Below are 25358 nucleotides of genomic sequence, written 5' to 3'. Positions count from 1 at the left end.
TGCGGTACATTTATTAAAGGAGCATTTTTAGAAACGATTAAAAAAAAAAAAAAAAAGCTGTGTAGGTGGACTTGTGGTTTTCGCAGATAAGGCATTATTTAACATTTAATAATTTAATGCTTCACGGCATAAAAGAATTTTAAATTCTCTGCCTTATAAATCTGCTTCTGAATAAGTTTTGCAAGTAACAATTTTGGAGTGAAATATATACAGCTGACATTTTTATCCATAATTACTAAACAAGAGGAGGGAGAGAAGAGCATCTGCTTTGTAGAACGGATGAATAGAATTTTTCACTACTCATGCACGTCTCATCGATGTGGCTGCACACATGCAGTGCACAATCACGCAAAGGACAGGGAGAGAGCCAAAGTTGTTTGCTCACTACTATCCATGTTCATTTAGCATCTTTTTATTAGCACATTAACATAAGTTAAAATTGGACAAATGAGGCTCAATACCCTACCCCTGTGTTCTACATTTTTATTATTATTGCTTTAGAACGCAGCACGCTCCATTTCTCACATGTGAACACACTCTGGGGTAAATGTATGAAGCAGAGATAAGAGTGGAGTAGAAGAAGTAAGCCAGTGGAGAAATTGCCCATGGCAACCAATCAGCTGCTCTGTATAATTTTATAGTAATCAAATTATAAAGGTTACTTCATTGCTGATTGGTTGCCATGTGAACTTCTCCACTGGCTCACTTCTCCAAGCTTATCACTGCTTCATACATTTACCCCTCAGACCTCTTTGGCCTGGTGACGTGCGACTGCTAAGTAGCTTTATGTCGTAAAAACAGAGGATGCCCTCTTGTTTGCAATCTATGCCACAAGACAAAATGACGACGGAAGCAGCAGGACGTCTACATTCTGTAAAGTGGTCCGTGCCCTATGCTTTGCACTTGCCCTTCATAGAGTGGTCAAAGAGATTTGGAGCAACCACTCAGTTGTAGACAAACTGACAAACTGAAAGCAAACAAAGAAAACGTTTATGAAAGCGCCACCTTCGCGATTGGGGACTTGGCTCATCATTGCCTTGTATTATTGCACAAATTACGATGCCTTGGAGAAGACTGAAAAATCTTCCTCTTCCTCCATCATATAACTCTTCCGCTGTTGAGATGCGGCAAGAACCCTTTACGAAAACCTTAGCTGGAGACCAGGAGTAAATACGGTATAATCAAACTAAAAAGGGGGAATTCAGTTAGCCCTGATAACTTTTCAGGTGCAAGAAACGGGATTTATTTGCATTTCTTAACTTTGTGCAATTCACACGGCTGAAAAATTATCTGTTTTCGGGTTAAAAAAACAAACCCACAGAATCCGTGATAAGTCCAATTCCTTCAAAACAGGCTCATTATCCAGGATTTTTTTCATGAGGTCCTCCTATAAAACAAATCCCTCATATGTGCTGCCGGTGGCCACGTTTCGGAGCGAACTGGGAAATGTTCAATATCAGGTGCAATCACTCGCCTGGAAGCTGTAGGTACAGTATGGAACTTTGTTATGTGCTTCAGACAATGAGACTAACCGCAGGAATTAGAGCCAAGCAAAGGGGAAAGTAAACGGACAAAATTGTTAGCAACACACTTCATAACATACTGAAATGCGCAGTGGTTATCTAACAGTCTGCAAGATAAGGGACTCTCTCCGGACATGAAGCAATATTCGAAGATTTTCAATTTGCTTTCTTGTTGAGTTGGCTTCCTTCAAAGCACGCCTCTAACATTGTGTGCCATCACACAGAGTTTCTACAGGTACAAGGAAATACTGAGGAGTTCCAAGTTTCCAAACCTGGAAATGCACGCGCGTCACATGTGCAATTCTTCTGCCATTTGAGAATGAGAGTAACGAACATTTTATATATATATATATATATATATATATATATATTTATTTTATTTTTTTCTTCAATCTTCCACTAAAGGGAGATTCAGAGAGAATTTTGTGAAAAATCTAAATTTATATTTCAACTTTTTTTTTGTCCAGGTGACCGAAATCCCTGCCCTATTCACCACACGATGTTGCGTTCAGAAATGAAACTAGTCAACGACTACATTTAAGCAGATCTCTGAATGACAGAATCACAGCGAGGTCAGTCTCCTAGTAACGGCTTAGAGGGGTAAGCTCATCCGCAGTGACCTTGGTCTACTCCAACCACACTTACAGCTGATATGCATTCATGCCTAAGTCGTTATTCATCTTCTGTCTACTCCAGCATAAGCAAATGGGCGAATTAATCTGAACTAATGGGGGGTGACAGCAAATACGCGGTAGCAATTAAACATTAATGTAAAATTAATCATTGTGTGTATTTATTACAAAACAGGCTTCAAGGCACTGTGCCTGCAAAAACGACACCTGTCATGAGGTCTAATACCTATAAGTGCATATAATAACGCAAAGTAAACACTTTACAGATAAAAAAATGTAGTGAGAAGTACAACCAATAGAACAGTTAACTAAAGTTAGAAATCACATACAGATGTGCCCCCATACAGTATATCTAGCCTCAATACGACATATCACGAGATGCCTGGTGTGAGTGAGCCGCCAGGCCCCGTGCAACTCTGCCAATATCTGGGGTCTTTTTTTGCCTAAAATGTGTCTTATTAGCAATGGGGTGCGACTAGGATGCACGGGGAGACAGTAACTTGATATTACAGGACACCTGAATATTGTGCGTGACTGTGTCCTGTATATGGAGCACAACAGAACTTATACTGGAAAAAGGTTGTGGCTGCTACATTGTAGCACTTTGTGCATATTCAGAGAGACTCGTACACAGATATACAAGTGTTATATCAAATTAATCAGCACAGTCTCCTGGTGTGTCCTAGCCACATCGGCATGCGACTAAGATGCATTTTCTGCACACAAAAAAAAAAAAAAAGACGCCCAAAGTTCGAAGAGTCTCACGGGACCTGGCGTGCCATGTTTATGTGCGACCGCAGCAATGAAGTACAGTATGTCATGGGTTCGATTCTCACCATGGCCCTGTGTGGAGTTTGTATATTCTCCCCATGCTGTTGTAGGTTTCCTCCGTGTACTCAGGTATTCTCCCACAATACAAAAATATACCGGTAGTTCAATTATCTCCCAAAACAAAGTAACCCTAATGTGTAAATGCATGCATGTACCTGTACATGTGTTTAGGGCAGACTAGATGGGCCAAGTGGTTCTTATCTGGCGGCAAATTCTAAGTTTCTGTGTTTCATCTGTCGCACAAACGATTAAAAAGTAACTGTTCATGAGTGATGAGATCTGGGAAGTCAGACGCTTATAACAAGGGATTTAGCCTGTTGGACCTCAACTCTCATCCAAATGGAGCTTAACGTTGATCGTACTAAATGTTATATATGTATGTATATATGCAAGTATTTTTGTAATATTTTTTATTGAAGCAACGCATGCATCACTGAACAGGGTACAACGGAATATTTGCATATTCACAGTCAAGAAGGCCCAACATGAAGGAACACAATAGACTGATTAAACATAAGTACTGCACTGACACAGTCACATTGTCAAAGGTAAGAAATAAAACATGGACATTAGTAGCCCCACAAAGAGGACAAGTCAAGCAAGCAAGCTAAAAAAAGTTACAATTAAATCAGACTTCAACTTAATAAAGTGCATGTATGTATTTCATATTCACTGTACACTTTAATAATTTTCTTTTTAATAATGATTTTAAACATGAAATTACAGAAAAAAAGTAAAGCAATAACAAAGCTACAAGATAAAGTCAGAGGTATCGAGAGAAGCAGTACTCAAACAGAAACTAGTAAATGCTAAACTACAGTATTATAAAGAGGATAATGTAAAATGTCCTCAGGATCGACAAATCAATAAAAGAAATAACTCTATGGGCCGGATTCAATTAGCCTTGGGAATTAACTGCAGGCTTATGCTAACTCATAGCTCCAGGGACTGATCCCAGAATCTAGGGGACGACACGCAGTAACTGCAGATTTACCGCGCAAGGATAAGGGGTTATAATTGAATAGTTCTGGGCGTAAAAGTCAGAGGTTACAAGCACTTTTGTGCTTTGCTGGGAGTAGGAAAGGAGAGAAGAGGGCAAGAGGAAAAGCAAGAGTAGGAAAGTATTTGGGGGGAGGGTTTGGGGCGCCATTGCATCATGTCATGATATATAGTCTAATTGAGCAGGTGTTAAGTCAGTTTCTAGGGGTAGCTTAGCCTCAGTGTTCAGCCCATGGTGACCAAATTATTTTTATAAAGTGCTAGGGAATGTCATGGAGAGTAGTTGTAATGTGTTCTATGTGGTAGGACGACCAATTTGCATTTATGGTGGCTGATAAAAAAAGGGTAGAGTAGGGTCTTTCCGAATGGAGAGCAATTTGGCATTTAGAATGAACTTGATAAGTTCTGAAGTATGATTGGGGACAGGGTGGGAATGAAGAGAATAGAGCATGGAAGCTGGGATATAGGAATCCACTACAGACAAACTGTACACTTCTGAAATGTTGCCAGCTACTACTGTGTAAACATGCCATTTGTTAGCATACTTTAACATGCCTCCTGCCTAATGCATATGTTGGATGCAGGCTTCTCACTGAGAACGAACATGCTTTATCAGACATGCTGGAGCCGCCTGCAAGTGAGCAGAGTACAGAGCAAGTTACACGGTCAGTGAGGTGTTTAATGATTCGCACACGCAGGGCAGAGTGTGAGATGCAAGTGCAGTGTTCCCTAAGAGTCACTAACTGCTGTTGGACATGTCCAGGATTGTTCCGGTCTATGGACTTGTGTTCTTTGTAGACCTGTCAAAAGCAGGACACTGAACTCGGTCCCCAGCACATGGGCAGAGGAGTGAACAGTGTGTCTCAGCAACCAGAAGGCTGCATGAACAACTGGGATGCTGGTGGTGAGGTATAGGAGCGTGTCATTTCCAGTGTATTAGACTCTGTGGTATGGTCACATTTTTGCTATTATTGTACGCAATGTATTTACGTACAATAAATGGGTGAATATTCACCAGCTACTTGCCAATAACCAGCGGGTTAATGGGTGCCGTGACCTTAACACACCTTTCATGGAGTCTGTGTTTTAACATGTTAATTTAACAAGGTCCAGGGTGAAAAAAAAGGAAGTACAATTGAATAGCCACGGGCATAAAACCCAGCGTCTACCTCCTTTTTTCACCCCCATTAACTTAACATGGGTGATTGAATTGCCCTCAGACATTTGTCCTAAAGTTTAAGAGAACCCGTGAGAGAGCTGTGGGATATTTTAATTTTATTACACAGACCAGGCGGCTTTGCTTTGATTAACCCTTTCACAACCACACGTCACAAATACTAAGCTGAGGCTTGTTGTGGCAAGAGAATTCTACTTTCCAACCACCGCTCATACGTCTGTGTTTGAGAATGCGTGGCTCCGGCATTCCATTAGCATGTGTTATTTGATGAATGGATACAATACGAATTTTAAATTAAATTAAAAAAACAAAAAACTTAAATGATCATCTGCGAAATGGGATCCGGTCTGAAGATCGACAGTGTCTAGGTCGACAATGTTTAGGTCGACCACTATAGTAGGTCGACAGTCACTAGGTCGACATGGATGGAAGGTCGACAGGGTTTCTAGGTCGACAGGTCTAAAGGTCGACATGAGTTTTTCACATTTTTTTTTTCAAACTTAACGATCCACGTGGACTACGATTGGAACGGTAAAGAGTGCCAAGCGGTAGCGGAGCGAAGGCACCATGCGAGGGGACGCGGTGCACTAATTTGGGATCCCGGTCACTCTACGAAGAAAACGACACCAAAAAAAATAAAAAAATCCTCATGTCGACCTTTAGACCTGTCGACCTAGCACATGTCGACCTAGAAACCCTGTCGACCTTCCATCCATGTCGACCTAGTGACTGTCGACCTATAGTGGTTGACCTAAACATTGTCGACCTAGACACTGTCTATTTGATGAACCACACCCCTGCGAAATACACTGCCGCTACACTGGATGTGAGCAACCATTAAAATATGTATCTCGATTAATGATGTAAAAGCCATGAAAGAACCTCTCTACTATTTTTAAAATATTGCTCACGCATTTAATGTACAGTATTTTGAAAGTCAATGTTTTAACCATGTTTTTCTGATCTGGAACTGCTTCACTTATGAAAGGGGGGGAAGGGGGTGTCATGCATTACAGCTCATTTGGGAACGTCCAAAATCAGTTGTCAGATGTTGACGCCATGTCAAAAGGTAAACATATGGGTTTGCAAGCCAATTTGGCACTATGTCAACTTGTAATCATTTACACCATGCAATGGGAGGGTCTGAGCAGATTGGACTTTAGAGCGGGTGTTTTTTTTTGCCGACTGCACCGCACACATTTTTCATAGTAGCCAAAACCCTGCATCACGTTTTGCATTTCACAAGGGACTGATTGATAACATCCGCACAATAGTAGCCTCAATAGACTGCTATCTGAACTGGACAAATAATATGCAAGAGTAACACTCACAAATACTAGTATTCGGAGGTATAAAAGACAAAAACAAAAGTGGATATTTCTGTAAAAATTATTCTCTCTATTCTCTATGGGTGTGGTATGCAAGGTCAATCACACCTAGGTCGACAGTGTCTAAGTCGACATGGTTTCTAGGTCGACAGGGACTCTAGGTCGACATGTACTAGGTCAACATGAGTTTTTGCACTTTTTTGGGGTGGTTTTCTCCGTACAGTGACCGGGATCCCCAATTAGTGAACCACGTCCGCTCGCCATGCTTCGGGCAAGGTGCCTCGCTGCACTCACAGGTTAGTGTTCCCAATTGTAGTCCACGTGGATCTTAAAGTATGAAAAAGGTTAAAAAAAAATAAAAATGGGAAAAACTCATGTCGACCTTTTGTCATGTTGACCTAGAGTTCCAGTCGACCTAGAGTCCCAGTTGACCAATAGTGTCAACCTAGAGACCAGATACCCTTCTCTATGAGGGCAGCAGGTTGAATACCCCTGCTTTACAGGGAAAGGTCAATCATGTACCTCTAGGGTTGCTGGTTTATACGTGACAGCTGTATTAGCGCTACCCTGCTTATACGACACATAAAACTGGAATCCACATAACAGTACAAACAGTTACAGAACAAAGTGCGATACCTTGTGCTGATTCGCCCTCATGCCATGGATGAGAGCAAACCAGCACCAAATACTGATTCTATAACTGCCACCCTGCCCGGGTCACTTTCCTTGCACGTCTTTTCTAGTCTAATTAGGAAGAGCTGGAACATTTTTCTTCCTCTCCTGTGGGATTATCATTTTGGACAGTGGATTAAGCTCTGGAAATTACAATGATTCACTCGAGTCCTTTTCCTTTCTGGAGGCGTTTGTGACTTTAGTGCGAGTCTGACATACAGTTCTTCAGCGCTATAACCAGAGCTACACATCATACCTTCATATTTCTCCTGATAGGCTGCTGCCATCATTATAGGTTGGTGGAGCATTTCTAAAACGGGTTTTGGTTGTTTTATTCAGCAAAATTGTACAATACTACAATGTATGTGTACTGTATAATCACCTATTGCAGTAAAACCATCTCCCTTACTCCCTTCACTCCAGGAACGTACATTGAATGCTAGATATTTATGTGTACAAGTGAGACGCAGTACGCCAGACTACAGTGCGTATTGCATTCCAGGTACGCTTTGGCATCAAAGGGTTGTTGGGCTGTACACCAAGAACAATTCCAAACGGGCTTGTAGCACCTCTTAATCTTACTGCTCTCTAACTATTGAAGCCAAGAAAATAATACCACGCTTCCCTACAACTGCTGATGCAGGAGTTCCTATACTTCATTATCTCAGCGATTTTCCAACAGGTTGATAAATGCAGCTTCTATACAGCCAAGCTCTGCAATTTCACAGTGACTGAAGAATTCAACATGAAAACACAAAATGGGGTTTCTTTAAGTCAATATAGGGCAAACATTTATAAAGTTGTATATGGCGTGCGTGCACATTGCAAATCCTACGACCAGAGCAGCAGATTTGCAAACAGGAGAGAACTTGACCACTTGACCTTCTAGCCAGGTGTACCTTTCTCCTTCAGTGACAGCCACATATTTAATCTAGAAGCCTCCACATCTGTCATGTAGATGAAAGGAATAATCACAGGTATGGAACTTTTCATCCATAAATCAGTTTTCCCATAAAGTTCCAAGACTTTATATGAAAGAATTGGTAAATAACTGTCTGTGCTCATTATTTATTGTCTAACCATTCAGAGCAAACCCCAAGTTATGCAGAATCCCTTACTGGAAAACGCTAAGTCCCAAGCATTACGGCTAATGGGTCCCAACCCTGTACTTTCAGCAAGCAAAGGAGAAATTCATTTTAAGCACAAACTTTAAGCCTCACCAAAAGCTTTAAACAAGTAGAGCGTTTAAACATTAAGAGAGCCTTCTGGCCACTAAGAGAAATAGAGGAAAGCACTTTGAAGACAATCAGTACCAATGGGTGAGAGTGAGTATAGAAGTTTCCCATAGCATCTTCAATATAGAATTTGTCTAGTACGGGTTCCGGTCTATAGATAGACAGTTAAAAGATAGACAGTCATTAGTTAGACACTATATGGTCGACAGTCATTAGTTAGACACTATATGGTCGACAGTCATTAGTTAGACACTATATGGTCGACAGTCATTAGTTAGACACTATATGGTCGACAGTCATTAGTTAGACACTATATGGTCGACAGTCATTAGTTAGACACTATATGGTCGACAGTCATTAGTTAGACACTATATGGTCGACAGTCATTAGTTAGACACTATATGGTCGACAGTCATTAGTTAGACACTATATGGTCGACAGTCATTAGTTAGACACTATATGGTCGACAGTCATTAGTTAGACACTATATGGTCGACAGTCATTAGTTAGACACTATATGGTCGACAGTCATTAGTTAGACACTATATGGTCGACAGTCATTAGTTAGACACTATATGGTCGACAGTTAAACACTATATGGTCAACCGTCATTAGACAGACACTATATGGTCGACAGTCAGTTAGACACTATATGGTCGACCGTCATTAGTTAGACACTATATGGTCGACCGTCATTAGTTAGACACTATATGGTCGACAGTCATTAGTTAGACACTATATGGTCGACAGTCATTAGTTAGACACTATATGGTCGACAGTCATTAGTTAGACACTATATGGTCGACAGTCATTAGACAGACACTATATGGTCGACAGGGTCAAAAGTCAGACACAAAAAAAAAAATTGTTTTTTTTTCCTGTGTTTTTTTTTACAATGTTTGCCTCATTTACTATCCATGTCACAAACTATTACCTTTTAGTAAAGTTGTGGCGAGCAAAGCGGAGCGAGACACCGAGCCTGAAGCTTAGTGAGCGCAGAGAGCCCGCGAGGGGCCGAATTTCACCAAATTTGAGTTAAAAATGTTTAAAAACACACAAAAAAAAACCAACATTTTTTTTTGTCTGACTTTTGACCGTCGACCATATAGTGTCTAACTAATGAATGTCTATCTTTTAACTATCTATGAGCTATACCACACCCGTTTAGTACATGCTATAAAATGATAGGCGGAAGACTATTTGTTGCTATGGGTAACTTCATTTGTCCACTCTTTAGAAGGTTTGATACATGTACCCCAAACACCAGCGGAACGTCGCCACTCTGCAAGAACCATCACAGGAACAAGGTAAGGTGCCCCCACAGCACAGACCACCATCACTGAATACACCTGTGCTGTTGCACCATTCAAACGCCTCTTCCAATTTTAAATAAAAATAGACGTAAAAGGTTAAAGGTTTATTTAGCGCGTGACACAAAAGGTCTGCTGTATGCACTTAGAGACCATCATACTGTCCACAGCCCATAAACTGGACCTGGCGACATAAAGACAAATGATATGCAAAGTTCAAGTCACAACAGTTCTATTGGCAGAAATGATACTTTTCCTGTTTAATAATATGAATAAAATGTGTATCAGTAGATGCATACCTTCAGCCATTGCTTTCGGGATTATACCTATGGGGGGAAAAAAAAAAAAGAGAAAAACAAAAACGTGAAACATACAAAAGCAACATAACATTATCAAGTACAGTGTACTCACGATAACAAATATTACTATATATGGGCTTCAAACAATTTACTACCAAACTTATCTAATTTTGTTTTCAAGGCTGAAATTTCACGATACATACTTTATGAAGAAAAGAAAAAATCTTGGCTGGAGATGAAGCATTTGCTGAGTAAAGGAGCTGAATCCTTTGATCGAAGGACCCGTGTGTTACGCTGTTAAAAAAAACATTGGGGTGACGGGGCACAGTCCAGCTGTATTGGCCACCCTTAGACTATTGCCAATGAGATTATTGTAAAATGGTATTCCAATTGCCATGAGGCAGTGTCAATGATATTACGATGAACACTTCTCACACTTTTTATATTTTTGCGTTAAAGATCAATGGAAACAATTTGGAGGGGGATAAGCTAAAAGTGTAAATTTGCATCTCAACAAGAGGTAACTGCAGCAGCTTCACTTCACTGGGTCGTGAGTGTGGAAACAGGCACGGTGATCTGTAGTTATCGATAGGGATGGCACTTTGCATTTAGAACCAAGGAGCTGTTGATATGGTTACTATTAACGGTGTTTATACAGATAGTCTACACTTCTTATTATGCGGTGGTATTCCTTTTTGTTCTCCTGTCCTACCGTAAACTGTATTATTAGGAGCCAAAAGACAAAAAAAGTTGCAGAAACAGCAATGAAGAAAATGGTAAGAAGGAAAAGATGTAATGAAAAGCACTTTAGGTCAACGTCAAACATTATAAAAGTAGTAAGCATATTCAGCAAAGTGAAAGTCTTGATTACCAGTCATTTGCTATAAAGTTATAATGCAGATGAGAATAGCAGTGCTTCATATCATGCCTGGCTAAACCTTGCTGTAATGAATACATTTTTCAAGACTCATTTTCCAATGTGGAATAAAATGGCTTCGTGTTCAAGGCTACGTTATCCAACAAAATGTGAATAATTCATTGTACCAATCTCTCAAGATCTATGACCAGAGACTGTATTTCAGGGACAGCCTGTAAATTTTACAGGCTCACAGGGTCAAGGAAATGAAAAGTAAAAGAATTATAGTTTGATGGAGCCGAGACTTTTTCTATATATAAAGGAAGATGACAGATGAAATACAAGGCAGTCTGTAGATGGGGTTTTCCTGTAGATAAGAACTCTGACAAAACTTTAAAACAAGGCATTGTGCTTTTAAGCTATGTTTGGGAAATAATTGTAGGTTACAGAGGTGGTCTCCCGCCATCTAGTTAAATATCTAATGCAAAGTGGAATTAGTCTTGGGATCGCAGCAATGTGTTAAAAAAATATATATACCAATTACGTGGAAACGTAACAAATTTGTAACATTCTTTGCTTTCATTCTTTTATATAAGTGGTGCTTGAAAATATTCAGAATCTGATAGCAATCTAACATTCCCATCCTGGGAAAGTAGACAACGCTGCTGCATCCCACCCACTTTGAAGAGGGTGAGGGTGTGAAGAAGCTAATTGTTTTGCCACCACATCACACTGCATCAAAAGGTGAGAAGACCGGATTCATGGAGACATGCCCCTGGTGGCCACTCTATTGCCCCAGGATCTACCCCTCTAGGATACCCCCTGAGTGGAATCCAACAAATATGCAACTATGTATAACTCAAGACAGACCATGAACTGGGGGAAATCAAAAAGAATCAACACTTCACGGACTACATTCCAAATAGACAAATAAGACCAGTTACAGTTTGTACAGTCAAATTTTGCTGTGGTGCGCTACCTGGGTTACTAGGGCAATATTCGATCTTCGGCAAATACTCCCCACTCCAATTCACATGGTTTTACCCTCCCAACATGACCATCTCCAGGAGGGACAGAATGCTCTGCTCCTTGAATTCCCTTTTAATGTATGATTGCCTCAACCATGTGAATTGGAGTTGGGAGTCTTTGCCGAATACAGAATAACCTCATCAGAGCTTAACACTCTCCTTCTGAAGATCGAATATTGCCCTAGTAACCCAGGGAGCGCAACACAGCAAAATTGGACTGTGCAAACTGACTTTTTTGGGATATAGTTGACCATCCCGGCTGGTGGACTGCAGCACCTTTGAACTAAAGCGCTATCTTTACATTTTTTTTTTTTCAAATAAGACCAGTTAGCCAAGGAAGTGTTACCCTGCAAATCTTAGGACTACAGTTCAAGCACAAAAAAAACCTTGCAATATATCATAAAATCAAGGAAAAACGTATTACACAGAAGTAAAACTATGAATAGACGTAGATGACAAAAGACAAGGAAATGCTACTTATATAAATTGTACTTAGAACTCCTATAGTAAAGGAGTTAATGATGCATGGGACAAATATTTAAGTCTACTTATTAAGAAGATCATATTAATGTGCCCTAATTCACCTGCCGTTCTTGTGCCATAGAGGCTTGGTGCGACCACTGGTAACAATCATCATACTTTCGTACTTATACCTTAATTTCGCATCGCACAAAGTAGCTTACATGAAACGTCAGCATATTTTGTGTAAGATTTTGTGCAAAACACGGCAGGTTTTTCACTTAATATAAGCGCGGCTTTAAATAAAGACATCAAACCCGCCGAGAAGCGGTGGCTTGCTAAGGATGCCGCTTTGGAAATAAACTCGGTGTTGGAAGGCCCAGTTAATGCCTAAACTGGCGAAAACCCAGGAAAGAACAATTTCATTAAGTGGACAATGTTGGGCAAGATTATCAATGCACTTTAAAGATACAAAACTGAACGGAAGTTAAGTAAACTGCAGGTATATAAAAACCATTTACTCCCAGGTGTTCAGTACTGTGTAAGGAAGGAACAAAAAAAAAAAAGAAAGAAAAAAAAAAGGCAGCCCAGACCTGAAGACAAAGCAGCACACAGGCGGCAGGAGGGCCTGACGAGACTATACATGAATATCTGATCTAGTCAGCTAGAACATTCTGTTTGGCTTCAACGGTCTAGTACTTAGCAATATAGCCGACGGCTGCTTTACGGGTCACGGCGCAATCTCAGTTTAGGTTATGGCTATTTTAGAAATACGAAATTGACATTTGATAACGGTTTACGGACAATTAACCCTTTTAACGCCAGCCGTATTTATGTGCTCACTGAGAAGGGGCCAGGCCTATTTTCATATACGAGCACTGTCTGTTTCGCCAGGCATTAACATTTACTTCCTACCGGACAGCGGATAGATAGGTTCGTCTTTGGGTGCCATCGCTGGATAAATTTTGTTATTTTGTTCCTTGGTGTTACATAGGGAATAACTAGCATACTAGACTATAAAAAAAACAAGAAAAAAAAAATGACCAGCTTTTACACAATTTGACTTACAAATTGGTCTGGTATAGAAGATCTACAATGTTTAGGTCGACACCATATGGTCGACAAGGAAAAGGTCGACATGTACAAAAGGTCAACACATGAAAAGGTCGACAAATGAAATGACTGACAAGAAAAAGTAGACAATTTTTTTTTTTTGGTTGTCGTTTTCACCGTCAGAGCACAGGGAACCCCAATTACTGCTCTCTTCACTCGCCATGCTGCTGGCAGGTTACTATTCCCAGGTGCAGTCTACGTGGATAACGTATGAAAAAGGTGTATAAAAAATAAATAAATTGCAAAGAGACCCCCTTAAAAAGCTGTGTCGACCATTGCCACGTCGACCATTTGAAAGTGTGGACACTTTCCAGGGTCACCCATTTGTCAGTGTCAACCCAATACATATCGGCCTTTTGTCAGTGTCGGCATAATGCATGTCGGCCCATATGGGGCTGGCCTAATGACTGTCAACCTAGACACTATGTCTACACATAGGAACCCCCCAAAAATATATAGAAAATAAGAATTTACTTACCGATAATAAGATTTTACTTACCGATAAATCTATTTCTCGTAGTCCGTAGTGGATGCTGGGACTCCGTCAGGACCATGGGGATTAGCGGCTCCGCAGGAGACAGGGCACAAAAATAAAAGCTTTAGGACTAGGTGGTGTGCACTGGCTCCTCCCCCTATGACCCTCCTCCAAGCCTCAGTTAGGATACTGTGCCCGGACGAGCGTACACAATAAGGAAGGATTTTGAATCCCGGGTAAGACTCATACCAGCCACACCAATCACACCGTACAACTTGTGATCTGAACCCAGTTAACAGTATGACAAACGTAGGAGCCTCTGAACAGACGGCTCACAACAATAACCCGATTTTTTTGTAACAATAACTATGTACAAGTATTGCAGACAATCCGCACTTGGGATGGGCGCCCAGCATCCACTACGGACTACGAGAAATAGATTTATCGGTAAGTAAAATCTTATTTTCTGACGTCCTAGTGGATGCTGGGACTCCGTCAGGACCATGGGGATTATACCAAAGCTCCCAAACGGGCGGGAGAGTGCGGATGACTCTGCAGCACCGAATGAGAGAACTCCAGGTCCTCTTTAGCCAGGGTATCAAATTTGTAGAATTTTACAAACGTGTTCTCCCCCGACCACGTAGCTGCTCGGCAGAGTTGTAATGCCGAGACCCCTCGGGCAGCCGCCCAAGATGAGCCCACCTTCCTTGTGGAATGGGCCTTGATAGATTTAGGCTGTGGCAGGCCTGCCACAGAATGTGCAAGTTGAATTGTGCTACAAATCCAACGAGCAATCGTCTGCTTAGAAGCAGGAGCACCCAGCTTGTTGGGTGCATACAGTATAAACAGCGAGTCAGATTTTCTGACTCCAGCCGTCCTTGAAATATATATTTTCAATGCCCTGACAACGTCCAGCAACTTGGAATCCTCCAAATCGCTAGTAGCCGCAGGCACCACAATAGGCTGGTTCAGGTGAAACGCTGAAACCACCTTAGGCAGAAACTGAGGACGCGTCCGCAGTTCTGCCCTGTCCGAATGGAAAATCAGATATGGGCTTTTATACGATAAAGCCGCCAATTCTGACACTCTCCTGGCTGAAGCCAGGGCCAGTAGCATGGTTACTTTCCATGTAAGATATTTCAAATCCACCGATTTGAGTGGCTCAAACCAATGGGATTTGAGAAAATCCAAAACTACATTAAGATCCCACGGAGCCACTGGGGGCACAACCGGGGGCTGTATATGTAGTACTCCTTTTACAAAAGTCTGGACTTCAGGAACTGAAGCCAATTCTTTCTGGAAGAAAATCGACAGGGCCGAAATTTGAACCTTAATGGACCCTAATTTGAGGCCCATAGACAATCCTGTTTGCAGGAAATGTAGGAATCGACCCAGTTGAAATTCCTCCGTCGGGGCCTTCCTGGCCTCACACCACGCAACATATTTTCTCCAAATGCGGTGATAATGTTGTGCAGTCACCTCCTTCTTGGCTTTTACCAGGGTAGGGATGACCTCTTCCGGAATGCCTTTTTCCCTTAGAATTCGGCGTTCAACCGCCATGCCGTCAAACGCAGCCGCGGTAAGTCTTGGAATAGACACGGTCCCTGCTGAAGCAGGTCCCGTCTTAGAGGTAGAGGCCACGGATCTTCCGTGAGCATCTCCTGAAGTTCCGGGTACCAAGTCCTTCTTGGCCAATCCGGAGCCACGAGTATCGTTCTTACTCCCCTTTGCCGTATAATTCTCAGTACTTTTGGTATGAGAGGCAGAGGAGGAAACACATACACTGACTGGAACACCCACGGTGTTACCAGAGCGTCCACAGCTATTGCCTGAGGGTCTCTTGACCTGGCGCAATACCTGTCCAGTTTTTTGTTGAGGCGGGACGCCATCATATCCACCTTTGGTTTTTCCCAACGGTTCACAATCATGTGGAAGACTTCTGGATGAAGTCCCCACTCTCCCGGGTGTAGATCGTGTCTGCTGAGGAAGTCCGCTTCCCAGTTGTCCACTCCCGGAATGAACACTGCTGACAGTGCTATCACATGATCTTCCGCCCAGCGAAGAATCCTTGCAGCTTCTGCCATTGCCCTCCTGCTTCTTGTGCCGCCCTGTCTGTTTACATGGGCGACTGCCGTGATGTTGTCCGACTGGATCAACACCGGCTGACCCTGAAGCAGGGGTTTTGCCAGGCTTAGAGCATTGTAAATCGCTCTTAGCTCCAGTATATTTATGTGAAGAGACATCTCCAGGCTTGACCACACTCCCTGGAAGTTTCTTCCCTGTGTGACCGCTCCCCAGCCTCTCAGACTGGCATCCGTGGTCACCAGGACCCAGTCCTGTATGCCGAATCTGCGGCCCTCTAACAGATGAGCACTCTGCAACCACCACAGAAGAGACACCCTTGTCCGTGGAGACAAAGTTGTCCGCTGATGCATCTGCAGATGCGATCCGGACCATTTGTCCAGCAGATCCCACTGAAAAGTTCGTGCGTGGAATCTGCCGAATGGAATCGCTTCGTAAGAAGCCACCATTTTTCCCAGGACTCTTGTGCATTGATGCACAGACACTTTTCCTGGTTTTAGGAGGTTCCTGACAAGTTCGGATAACTCCCTGGCTTTCTCCTCCGGAAGAAACACCTTTTTCTGAACCGTGTCCAGAATCATTCCCAGGAACAGCAGACGTGTCGTCGGGGTCAATTGAGATTTTGGAAAATTCAGAATCCACCCGTGCTGTTGCAGCACTACTTGGGTTAGTGCTACTACGTCCCCCAGCTGTTCTCTGGACCTTGCCCTTATCAGGAGATCGTCCAAGTAAGGGATAATTAATACACCTTTTCTTCGAAGAATCATCATCATTTCGGCCATTACCTTGGTAAAGACCCGAGGTGCCGTGGACAATCCAAACGGCAGCGTCTGAAACTGATAATGACAGTTTTGCACCACGAACCTGAGGTACCCTTGATGTGAAGGGCAAATTGGGACATGCAGGTAAGCATCCTTGATGTCCAGGGACACCATAAAGTCCCCTTCTTCCAGATTCGCTATCACTGCTCTGAGTGACTCCATCTTGAACTTGAATTTTTGTATGTACAGGTTCAAAGATTTCAGATTTAGAATAGGTCTTACCGAGCCGTCCGGCTTCGGTACCACAAATAGTGTGGAATAATACCCCTTTCCCTGTTGTAGGAGGGGTACCTTGACTATCACCTGCTGAGAATACAGCTTGTGAATGGCTTCCAATACCGTCGCCCTGTCTGAGGGAGACGTTGGCAGAGCAGACTTTAGGAACCGGCGAGGGGGAGACTTCTCGAATTCCAACCTGTAACCCTGAGATACTACCTGCAGGATCCAGGGGTCCACCTGTGAGTGAGCCCACTGTGCGCTGAAATTCTTGAGTCGACCCCCCACCGCCCCTGAGTCCGCTTGTAAAGCCCCAACGTCATGCTGAGGGCTTTGCAGAAGCCGGGGAGGGCTTCTGCTCCTGGGAGGGAGCTGCTTGGTGCACTCTCTTACCCTTTCCTTTGCCTCGGGGCAGATATGACTGTCCTTTTGCCCGCTTGTTCTTATAGGAACGAAAGGACTGCGGCTGAAAAGACGGTGTCTTTTTCTGTCGGGAGGGGACCTGAGGTAAAAAGGTGGATTTCCCGGCTGTTGCCGTGGCCACCAAATCCGATAGACCGACCCCAAATAATTCCTCCCCTTTATACGGCAATACTTCCATATGCTGTTTGGAATCCGCATCACCTGACCACTGTCGCGTCCATAAACTTCTTCTGGCAGATATGGACATCGCACTTACTCTCGATGCCAGAGTGCAAATATCCCTCTGAGCATCTCGCATATAAAGAAAAGCATCCTTTAATTGCTCTATAGTCAATAAAATACTGTCCCTATCCAGGGTATCAATATTTTCAGTCAGGGAATCCGACCAAACCACCCCAGCACTGCACATCCATGCTGAGGCGATGGCTGGTCGCAGTATAACACCAGTATGAGTGTATATACTTTTCAGGGTAGTTTCCAGCCTCCTATCAGCTGGATCCTTGAGGGCGGCCGTTTCAGGAGACGGTAACGCCACTTGTTTTGATAAGCGTGTGAGTGCCTTATCCACCCTAGGGGGTGTTTCCCAGCGCGCCCTAACCTCTGGCGGGAAAGGATATAATGCCAATAACTTCTTTGAAATTAGCAGTTTTCTATCGGGGTTAACCCACGCTTCATCACACACTTCATTCAATTCCTCTGATTCAGGAAAAACTACAGGTAGTTTTTTCAGACCCCACATAATACCCCTTTTTGTGGTACTTGCAGTATCAGAGATATGCAAAGCCTCCTTCATTGCCGTGATCATATAACGTGTGGCCCTACTGGAAAATACATTTGTTTCTTCACCGTCGACACTAGATTCGGTGTCCGTGTCTGGGTCTGTGTCGACCGACTGAGGTAAAGGGCGTTTTACAGCCCCTGACGGTGTCTGAGACGCCTGGATAGGTACTAACTGGTTTGCCGGCCGTCTCATGTCGTCAACTGATTTTTGTAACGTGCTGACATTATCACGTAATTCCATAAACAAAGCCATCCATTCCGGTGTCGACTCCCTAGGGGGTGACATCACCATTACCGGCAATTGCTCCGCCTCCACACCAACATCGTCCTCATACATGTCGACACACACGTACCGACACACAGCAGACACACAGGGAATGCTCTTATCGAAGACAGGACCCCACTAGCCCTTTGGGGAGACAGAGGGAGAGTTTGCCAGCACACACCCAAGCGCCATAAATATATAGGAACAACCCTACAGAAGTGTTGTTTCCTTTATAGCAGCTTAATATATCAATATCGACAAAATAGTGCCCCCCCTCTCTGTTTTTTTACCCTGTTTCTGTAGTGCAGTGCAGGGGAGAGTCCTGGGAGCCTTCCTCGCAGCGGAGCTGTGCAGGAAAATGGCGCTGTGTGCTGAGGAGATAGGCCCCGCCCCCTATTTCGGCGGGCTCTTCTCCCGGTGTTTGTGAGACCTGGCAGGGGTTAAATACATCCATATAGCCCCAGGGGCCATATGTGATGTATTTTTAGCCAGAACAAGGTATCATTGCTGCCCAGGGCGCCCCCTTCCCAGCGCCCTGCACCCTCAGTGACCGCTGGTGTGAAGTGTGCTGACAACAATGGCGCACAGCTGCAGTGCTGTGCGCTACCTCATGAAGACTGAAAAGTCTTCTGCCGCCGGTTTCTGGACCTCTTCACTTTTCGGCATCTGCAAGGGGGTCGGCGGCGCGGCTCCGGGACCGGACTCCATGGCTGGGCCTGTGTTCGATCCCTCTGGAGCTAATGGTGTCCAGTAGCCTAAGAAGCCAATCCATCCTGCACGCAGGTGAGTTCACTTCTTCTCCCCTAAGTCCCTCGATGCAGTGAGCCTGTTGCCAGCAGGACTCACTGAAAATAAAAAACCTAATAACTTTTTCTAAGCAGCTCTTTAGGAGAGCCACCTAGATTGCACCCTGCTCGGACGGGCACAAAAACCTAACTGGGGCTTGGAGGAGGGTCATAGGGGGAGGAGCCAGTGCACACCACCTAGTCCTAAAGCTTTTATTTTTGTGCCCTGTCTCCTGCGGAGCCGCTAATCCCCATGGTCCTGACGGAGTCCCAGCATCCACTAGGACGTCAGAGAAAATTCTATTTCTCGTAGTCCGTAGTGGATGCTGGGGACTCCGTAAGGACCATGGGGGAATAGCGGCTCCGCAGGAGACTGGGCACATCTAAAGAAAGCTTTAGGACTAACTGGTGTGCACTGGCTCCTCCCCCTATGACCCTCCTCCAAGCCTCAGTTAGGAAACTGTGCCCGGACGAGCGTACACAATAAGGAAGGATTTTGAATCCCGGGTAAGACTCATACCAGCCACACCAATCACACCGTATAACTTGTGATCTGAACCCAGTTAACAGTATGATAACAGAGGAGCCTCTGAAAAGATGGCTCCCAACAATAATAACCCGATTTTTGTAACAATAACTATGTACAAGTATTGCAGACAATCCGCACTTGGGATGGGCGCCCAGCATCCACTACGGACTACGAGAAATAGAATTATCGGTAAGTAAATTCTTATTTTCTCTAACGTCCTAAGTGGATGCTGGGGACTCCGTAAGGACCATGGGGATTATACCAAAGCTCCCAAACGGGCGGGAGAGTGCGGATGACTCTGCAGCACCGAATGAGAGAACTCCAGGTCCTCCTCAGCCAGGGTATCAAATTTGTAGAATTTAGCAAACGTGTTTGCCCCTGACCAAGTAGCTGCTCGGCAAAGTTGTAAAGCCGAGACCCCTCGGGCAGCCGCCCAAGATGAGCCCCTTTCCTTGTGGAACGGGCTTTTACAGATTTTAGCTGTGGCAGGCCTGCCACAGAATGTGCAAGCTGAATTGTACTACAATTCCAACGAGCAATAGTCTGCTTAGAAGCAGGAGCACCCAGCATGTTGGGTGCATACAGGATAAACAGCGAGTCAGATTTCCTGACTCCAGCCGTCCTGGAACATATTTTCAGGGCCCTGACAACATCCAGCAACTTGGATTCCTCCAAGTCCCTAGTAGCCGCAGGCACCACAATAGGTTGGTTCAGGTGAAAACGCTGGAACCACCTTAGGGAGAAACTGAGGACGAGTCCTCAATTCCGCCCTGTCCGAATGGAAAATCAGATAAGGGCTTTTACAGGATAAAGCCGCCAATCCTGACACGCGCCTGGCCCAGGCCAGGGCCAACAGCATGACCACTTTCCATGTGAGATATTTTAACTCCACAGATTTAAGTGGTTCAAACCAATGTGACTTTTGGAACCCAAACTACATTGAGATCCCAAATTGCCACTGGAGGCACAAAAGGAGGCTGTATATGTAGTACCCCTTTTACAAACGTCTAAACTTCAGGGACTGAAGCTAGTTCTTTTTTGGAAGAAAATTGACAGAGCCGAAATCTGAACCTTAATGGACCCCAATTTCAGGCCCATAGACACTCCTGTTTGCAGGAAATGTAGGAATCGACCCAGTTGAATTTCCTCCGTCGGGCCTTACTGGCCTCGCACTACGCAACATATTTTCGCCAATTGCGGTGATAATGTTTTTGCGGTTACATCCTTCCTGGCTTTTGATCAGGATAGGGATGACTTCATCCGGAATGCCTTTTTTCCTTCAGGATCCGGTGTTCAACCGCCATGCCGTCAACGCAGCCGCGGTAAGTCTTGGAACAGACAGGGTCCTTGCTGGAGCAGGTCCCTTCTTAGAGGTAGAGGCCACGGATCCTCCGTGAGCCTCTCTTGAAGTTCCGGTTACAAAGTCCTTTTTGGCCCATCCGGAGCCACGAATATAGTGCTTACTCCTCTCCATCTTATCAAGCTCAGTACCTTGGGTATGAGAGGCAGATGAGGGAACACATACACTGACTGGTACACCCACGGTGTTACCAGAGCGTCTACAACTATTGCCTGAGGGTCTCTTGACCTGGCGCAATACCTGTCGAGTTTTTTAATCATGTGGACGACTTCTGGGTGAAGTCCCCACTCTCCCGGGAGGAGGTCGTGCTGAGGAAGTCTGCTTCCCAGTTGTCCACTCCCGGAATGAATACTGTTGACAGTGCTATTACATGATTTTCCGCCCAGCGGAGAATCCTTGCAGCTTCTGCCATTGCCCTCCTGCTTCTCGTGCCACCCTGTCTGTTTACGTGGGTGACTGCCATGATGTTGTCCGACTGGATCAACACCGGCTGACCTTGAAGCAGAGGTCTCGCTAAGCTTAGAGCATTGTAAATGGCCCTTAGCTTCAGGATATTTATGTGAAGTGATGTATCCAGGCTTGACCCTAAGCCCTGGATATTCCTTCCCGTGTGACTGCTCCCCAGCCTCGCAGGCTGGCATCCGTGGTCACCAGGACCCAGTCCTGAATGCCGAATCTGCGGCCCTCTAGAAGATGAGCACTCTGCAACCACCACAGGATGGATACCCTTGTCCTTGGTGACAGGGTTATCCGCTGATGCATCTGAAAATGCGACCCGGACCATTTGTCCAGTAGGTTCCACTGGAAAGTTCTTGCGTGGTATCTAACGAATGGGATTGCTTCGTAGGAAGCCACCATCTTTTTCCCAGAACCCTTGTGCATTTATGCACTGAGACTTGGTTCGGTTTTAGGAGGTTCCTGATTAGCTCGGATAACTCCCTGGCTTTCTCTTCCGGGAGAAACACCTTTTTTCTGGACTGTGTCCAGGATCATCCCTAGGAAACAGAAGACAAGTCGTCGGAACCAGCTGCGATTTTGGAATATTGAGAACCCAATCGTGCTGCCGCAACACTACCTGAGATAGTGCTACACCGACCTCCAACTGTTCCCTGGATCTTACCCTTATCAGGGAATTGTCCAAGTAAGGGATAACTAAAATTTCCTTCCTTCGAAGGGATATCATTTCGTCCATTACCTTGGTAAAGACTCGGGGTGCCGTGGACCATCCCTACGGCAGCGTCTGAACTGATAGTGACAGTTCTGTACCATAACCTGAGGTACCCTTGGTGAGAAGGGTAATTTTTGACATGAAGGTAAGCATCCTTGATGTCCCGAGACATCATGTAGTCCCCTTCTTCCAGGTTCGCAATCACTGCTCTGAGTGACTCAATCTTGAATTTGAACCTCTGTATGTAAGTGTTCAAAGATTTTAGATTTTAGAATCGGTCTCACCGAGCCGTCTGGCTTCGGTACCACAATAGTGTGGAATAATACCCCGTTCCCTGTTGCAGGAGGGGTACCTTGATTATCACCTGCTGGGAATACAGCTTGTGAATGGCTTCCAAAACTGCCTCCCTGTCAGAGGGAGACGTCGGTAAAGTCGACTTTTGGAAACGGCGAGGGGGAGACGTCTCGAATTCCAATATGTACCCCTGAGATATTACCTGAAGGATCCAGGGGTCTACTTGCGAGTGAGCCCACTGCGCACTGAAATTCATTGAGAACGGGCCACCACCTTGCCTGAGCTTGTAAAGCCCTAGCGTCATACTGAGGGCTTGGCAGAGGCGGGAAAGGGTTTCTGTTCCTGGGAACTGGCTGATCTCTGCAGCCTTTTTCCTCTCCCTCTGTCACGAGCAGAAAAGAGGAACCTTTTGTCAGCTTGCCAACAAAGGACTGTGCCTGATAATACGGCGTCTTATTTTGAGAGGCGACCTGGGGTACAAACGTGGATTTCCCAGCTGTTGCCGTGGCCACCAGGTCTAAAAGACCGACCCCAAATGTCCCCTTTCAAAGGCAATACTTCCAAAGGCCGTTTGGAATCCGCATCACCTGACCATTTTACTGGTAGAATTGGACAACGCACTTATACTTGATGCCAGTCGGCAATTATTCCGCTGTGCATCATGCATATATAGAAATGCATCTTTTAAATGCTCTATAGGCAATAATATACTATCCTTATCTAGGATATCAATATTTCCAGTCAGGGAATCCGACCATGCCAACCCAGCACTGCACCTCCAGGCTGAGGCGATAGCTGGTCGCAGTATAACACCAGTATGTGTGTAAATACCTTTTTTGGATACCCTCCTGCTTTCTATCAGCAGGATCCTTAAGGGCGGCCATCTCATGAGAGGGTAGAGCCCTTGTTCTTACAAGCGTGTGAGCGCCTTATCCCCCCTAGGGGGTGTTTCCCAATGCATCCTAACCTCTGGCGGGAAAGGGTATGCAGCCAATACTTTTTAAGAAATTATTAATTGTTATCGGGGGGAAACCCACGCATCATCACACACCTCATTTTATTTCTCAGATTCAGGAAAACTACAGGTAGTTTTTCCCTCACCGAACATAATACCCCTTTTTTGGTGGTACTCGTATTATCAGAAATGTATAAAAACATTGTCTCAATCATGTAACGTGTGGCCCTACTGGAAATCACGGTTGTCTCTTCACCGTCGACACAGGAGTCAGTATCCGTGTCGGCGTCTGTATCTGCCATCTGAGGTAACGGCCGCTTTAGAGCCCCTGACGGCCTATGAGACGTCTGGACAGGCACAAGCTGAGTAGCCGGCTGTCTCATGTCAACCACTGTTTTTTTATATAGAGCTGACACTGTCACGTAATTTTCAACAGTACATCCACTCAGGTGTCGACCCCCTAGGGGGTGACATCACTGTTACAGACACTCTGCTCCGTCTCCACATCATTTTTCTCCTCATACATGTCGACACAAACGTACCGACACACAGCACACACACAGGAAATGCTCTGATAGAGGACAGGACCCCACTAGCCCTTTTGGGAGACAGAGGGAGAGTATGCCAGCACACACCAGAGCGCTATATATATATACAGGGATAACCTTATATAAGTGTTTTTCCCCTTATAGCTGCTGTATGTTTTAATACTGCGCCTAATTAGTGCCCCCCTCTCTTTTTTTTTTTAACCCTTTCTGTCTGCAGGGAAGAGCCAGGGAGCTTCCCTCCAACTGAGCTGTGAGGGAAAATGGCGCCAGTGTGCTGAGGAGATAAGGCCGCCGAAAAGGGGGCGGAGCCTATCTCCCGGTTTTTTGTATATTCTGGCAGGGGTTAAATGCATCCATATAGCCCAGGAGCTATATGTGATGCATTTTTTGCCATGTAAGGTATTTCTGTAATGTTTTATTGCGTCTCAGGGCGCCCCCCCCCCCAGCGCCCTGCACCCTCAGTGACCGGAGTATGAAGTGTGCTGAGAGCAATGGCGCACAGCTGCAGTGCTGTGCGCTACCTTATTGAAGACAGGAACGTCTTCTGCCGCCGATTTTCCCGGACCTCTTCGCTCTTCTGGCTCTGTAAGGGGGCCGGCGGCGCGGCTCCGGGACCCATCCAGGCTGGACCTGTGTTAGTCCCTCTGGAGCTAATGTCCAGTAGCCAAGAAGCCCAATCCACTCTGCACGCAGGTGAGTTCGCTTCTTCTCCCCTTAGTCCCTCGATGCAGTGAGCCTGTTGCCAGCAGGTCTCACTGAAAATAACAAACCTAAACTAAAACTTTCACTAAGAAGCTCAGGAGAGCCCCTAGTGTGCACCCTTCTCGTCGGGCACAGAAATCTAACTGAGGCTTGGAGGAGGGTCATAGGGGGAGGAGCCAGTGCACACCAGTTAGTCCTAAAGCTTTCTTTAGATGTGCCCAGTCTCCTGCGGAGCCGCTATTCCCCCATGGTCCTTACGGAGTCCCCAGCATCCACTTAGGACGTTAGAGAAATTTGTTTTACAGTCTATTACAGAGATGAAAAATGTATAATTGGCAGAAACAAAGGAAGTATAACACTTTTTTGCATTTGGAGTGGGGGTTGGACATCCGGCTAAGAGGTCATTTTAATCTCTTCTATAAACGATCATGCAATAGCATGGGGAAACTTGCAGGAACATAGCTTTAGATGTCAGGAACATCTAAACTGTTTA

General features: G+C 44.7%; 1 protein-coding gene across 3 annotated transcripts in view; it reads right to left on the bottom strand.

Moving 5' to 3' along the window:
* Positions 1-25358, bottom strand: part of ADARB1 (adenosine deaminase RNA specific B1) — a 230471-nt gene that overhangs the window by 49554 nt on the left and 155559 nt on the right. For all 3 annotated transcript variants that reach the window (XM_063933087.1, XM_063933088.1, XM_063933086.1), the window contains one exon: positions 10007-10033. In XM_063933087.1, coding sequence (XP_063789157.1) covers positions 10007-10016 — 10 coding nt within the window. In that variant the 5' untranslated portion in view covers positions 10017-10033. The remainder of the gene's footprint in view (positions 1-10006; positions 10034-25358) is intronic.

Source organism: Pseudophryne corroboree, chromosome 7 (assembly GCF_028390025.1).
Source record: "Pseudophryne corroboree isolate aPseCor3 chromosome 7, aPseCor3.hap2, whole genome shotgun sequence".
NCBI lineage: Eukaryota > Metazoa > Chordata > Amphibia > Anura > Myobatrachidae > Pseudophryne > Pseudophryne corroboree.
The sequence above is the reverse complement of the archived record's forward strand: the minus strand, read 5'-3'. Positions and strand labels throughout refer to the sequence as shown.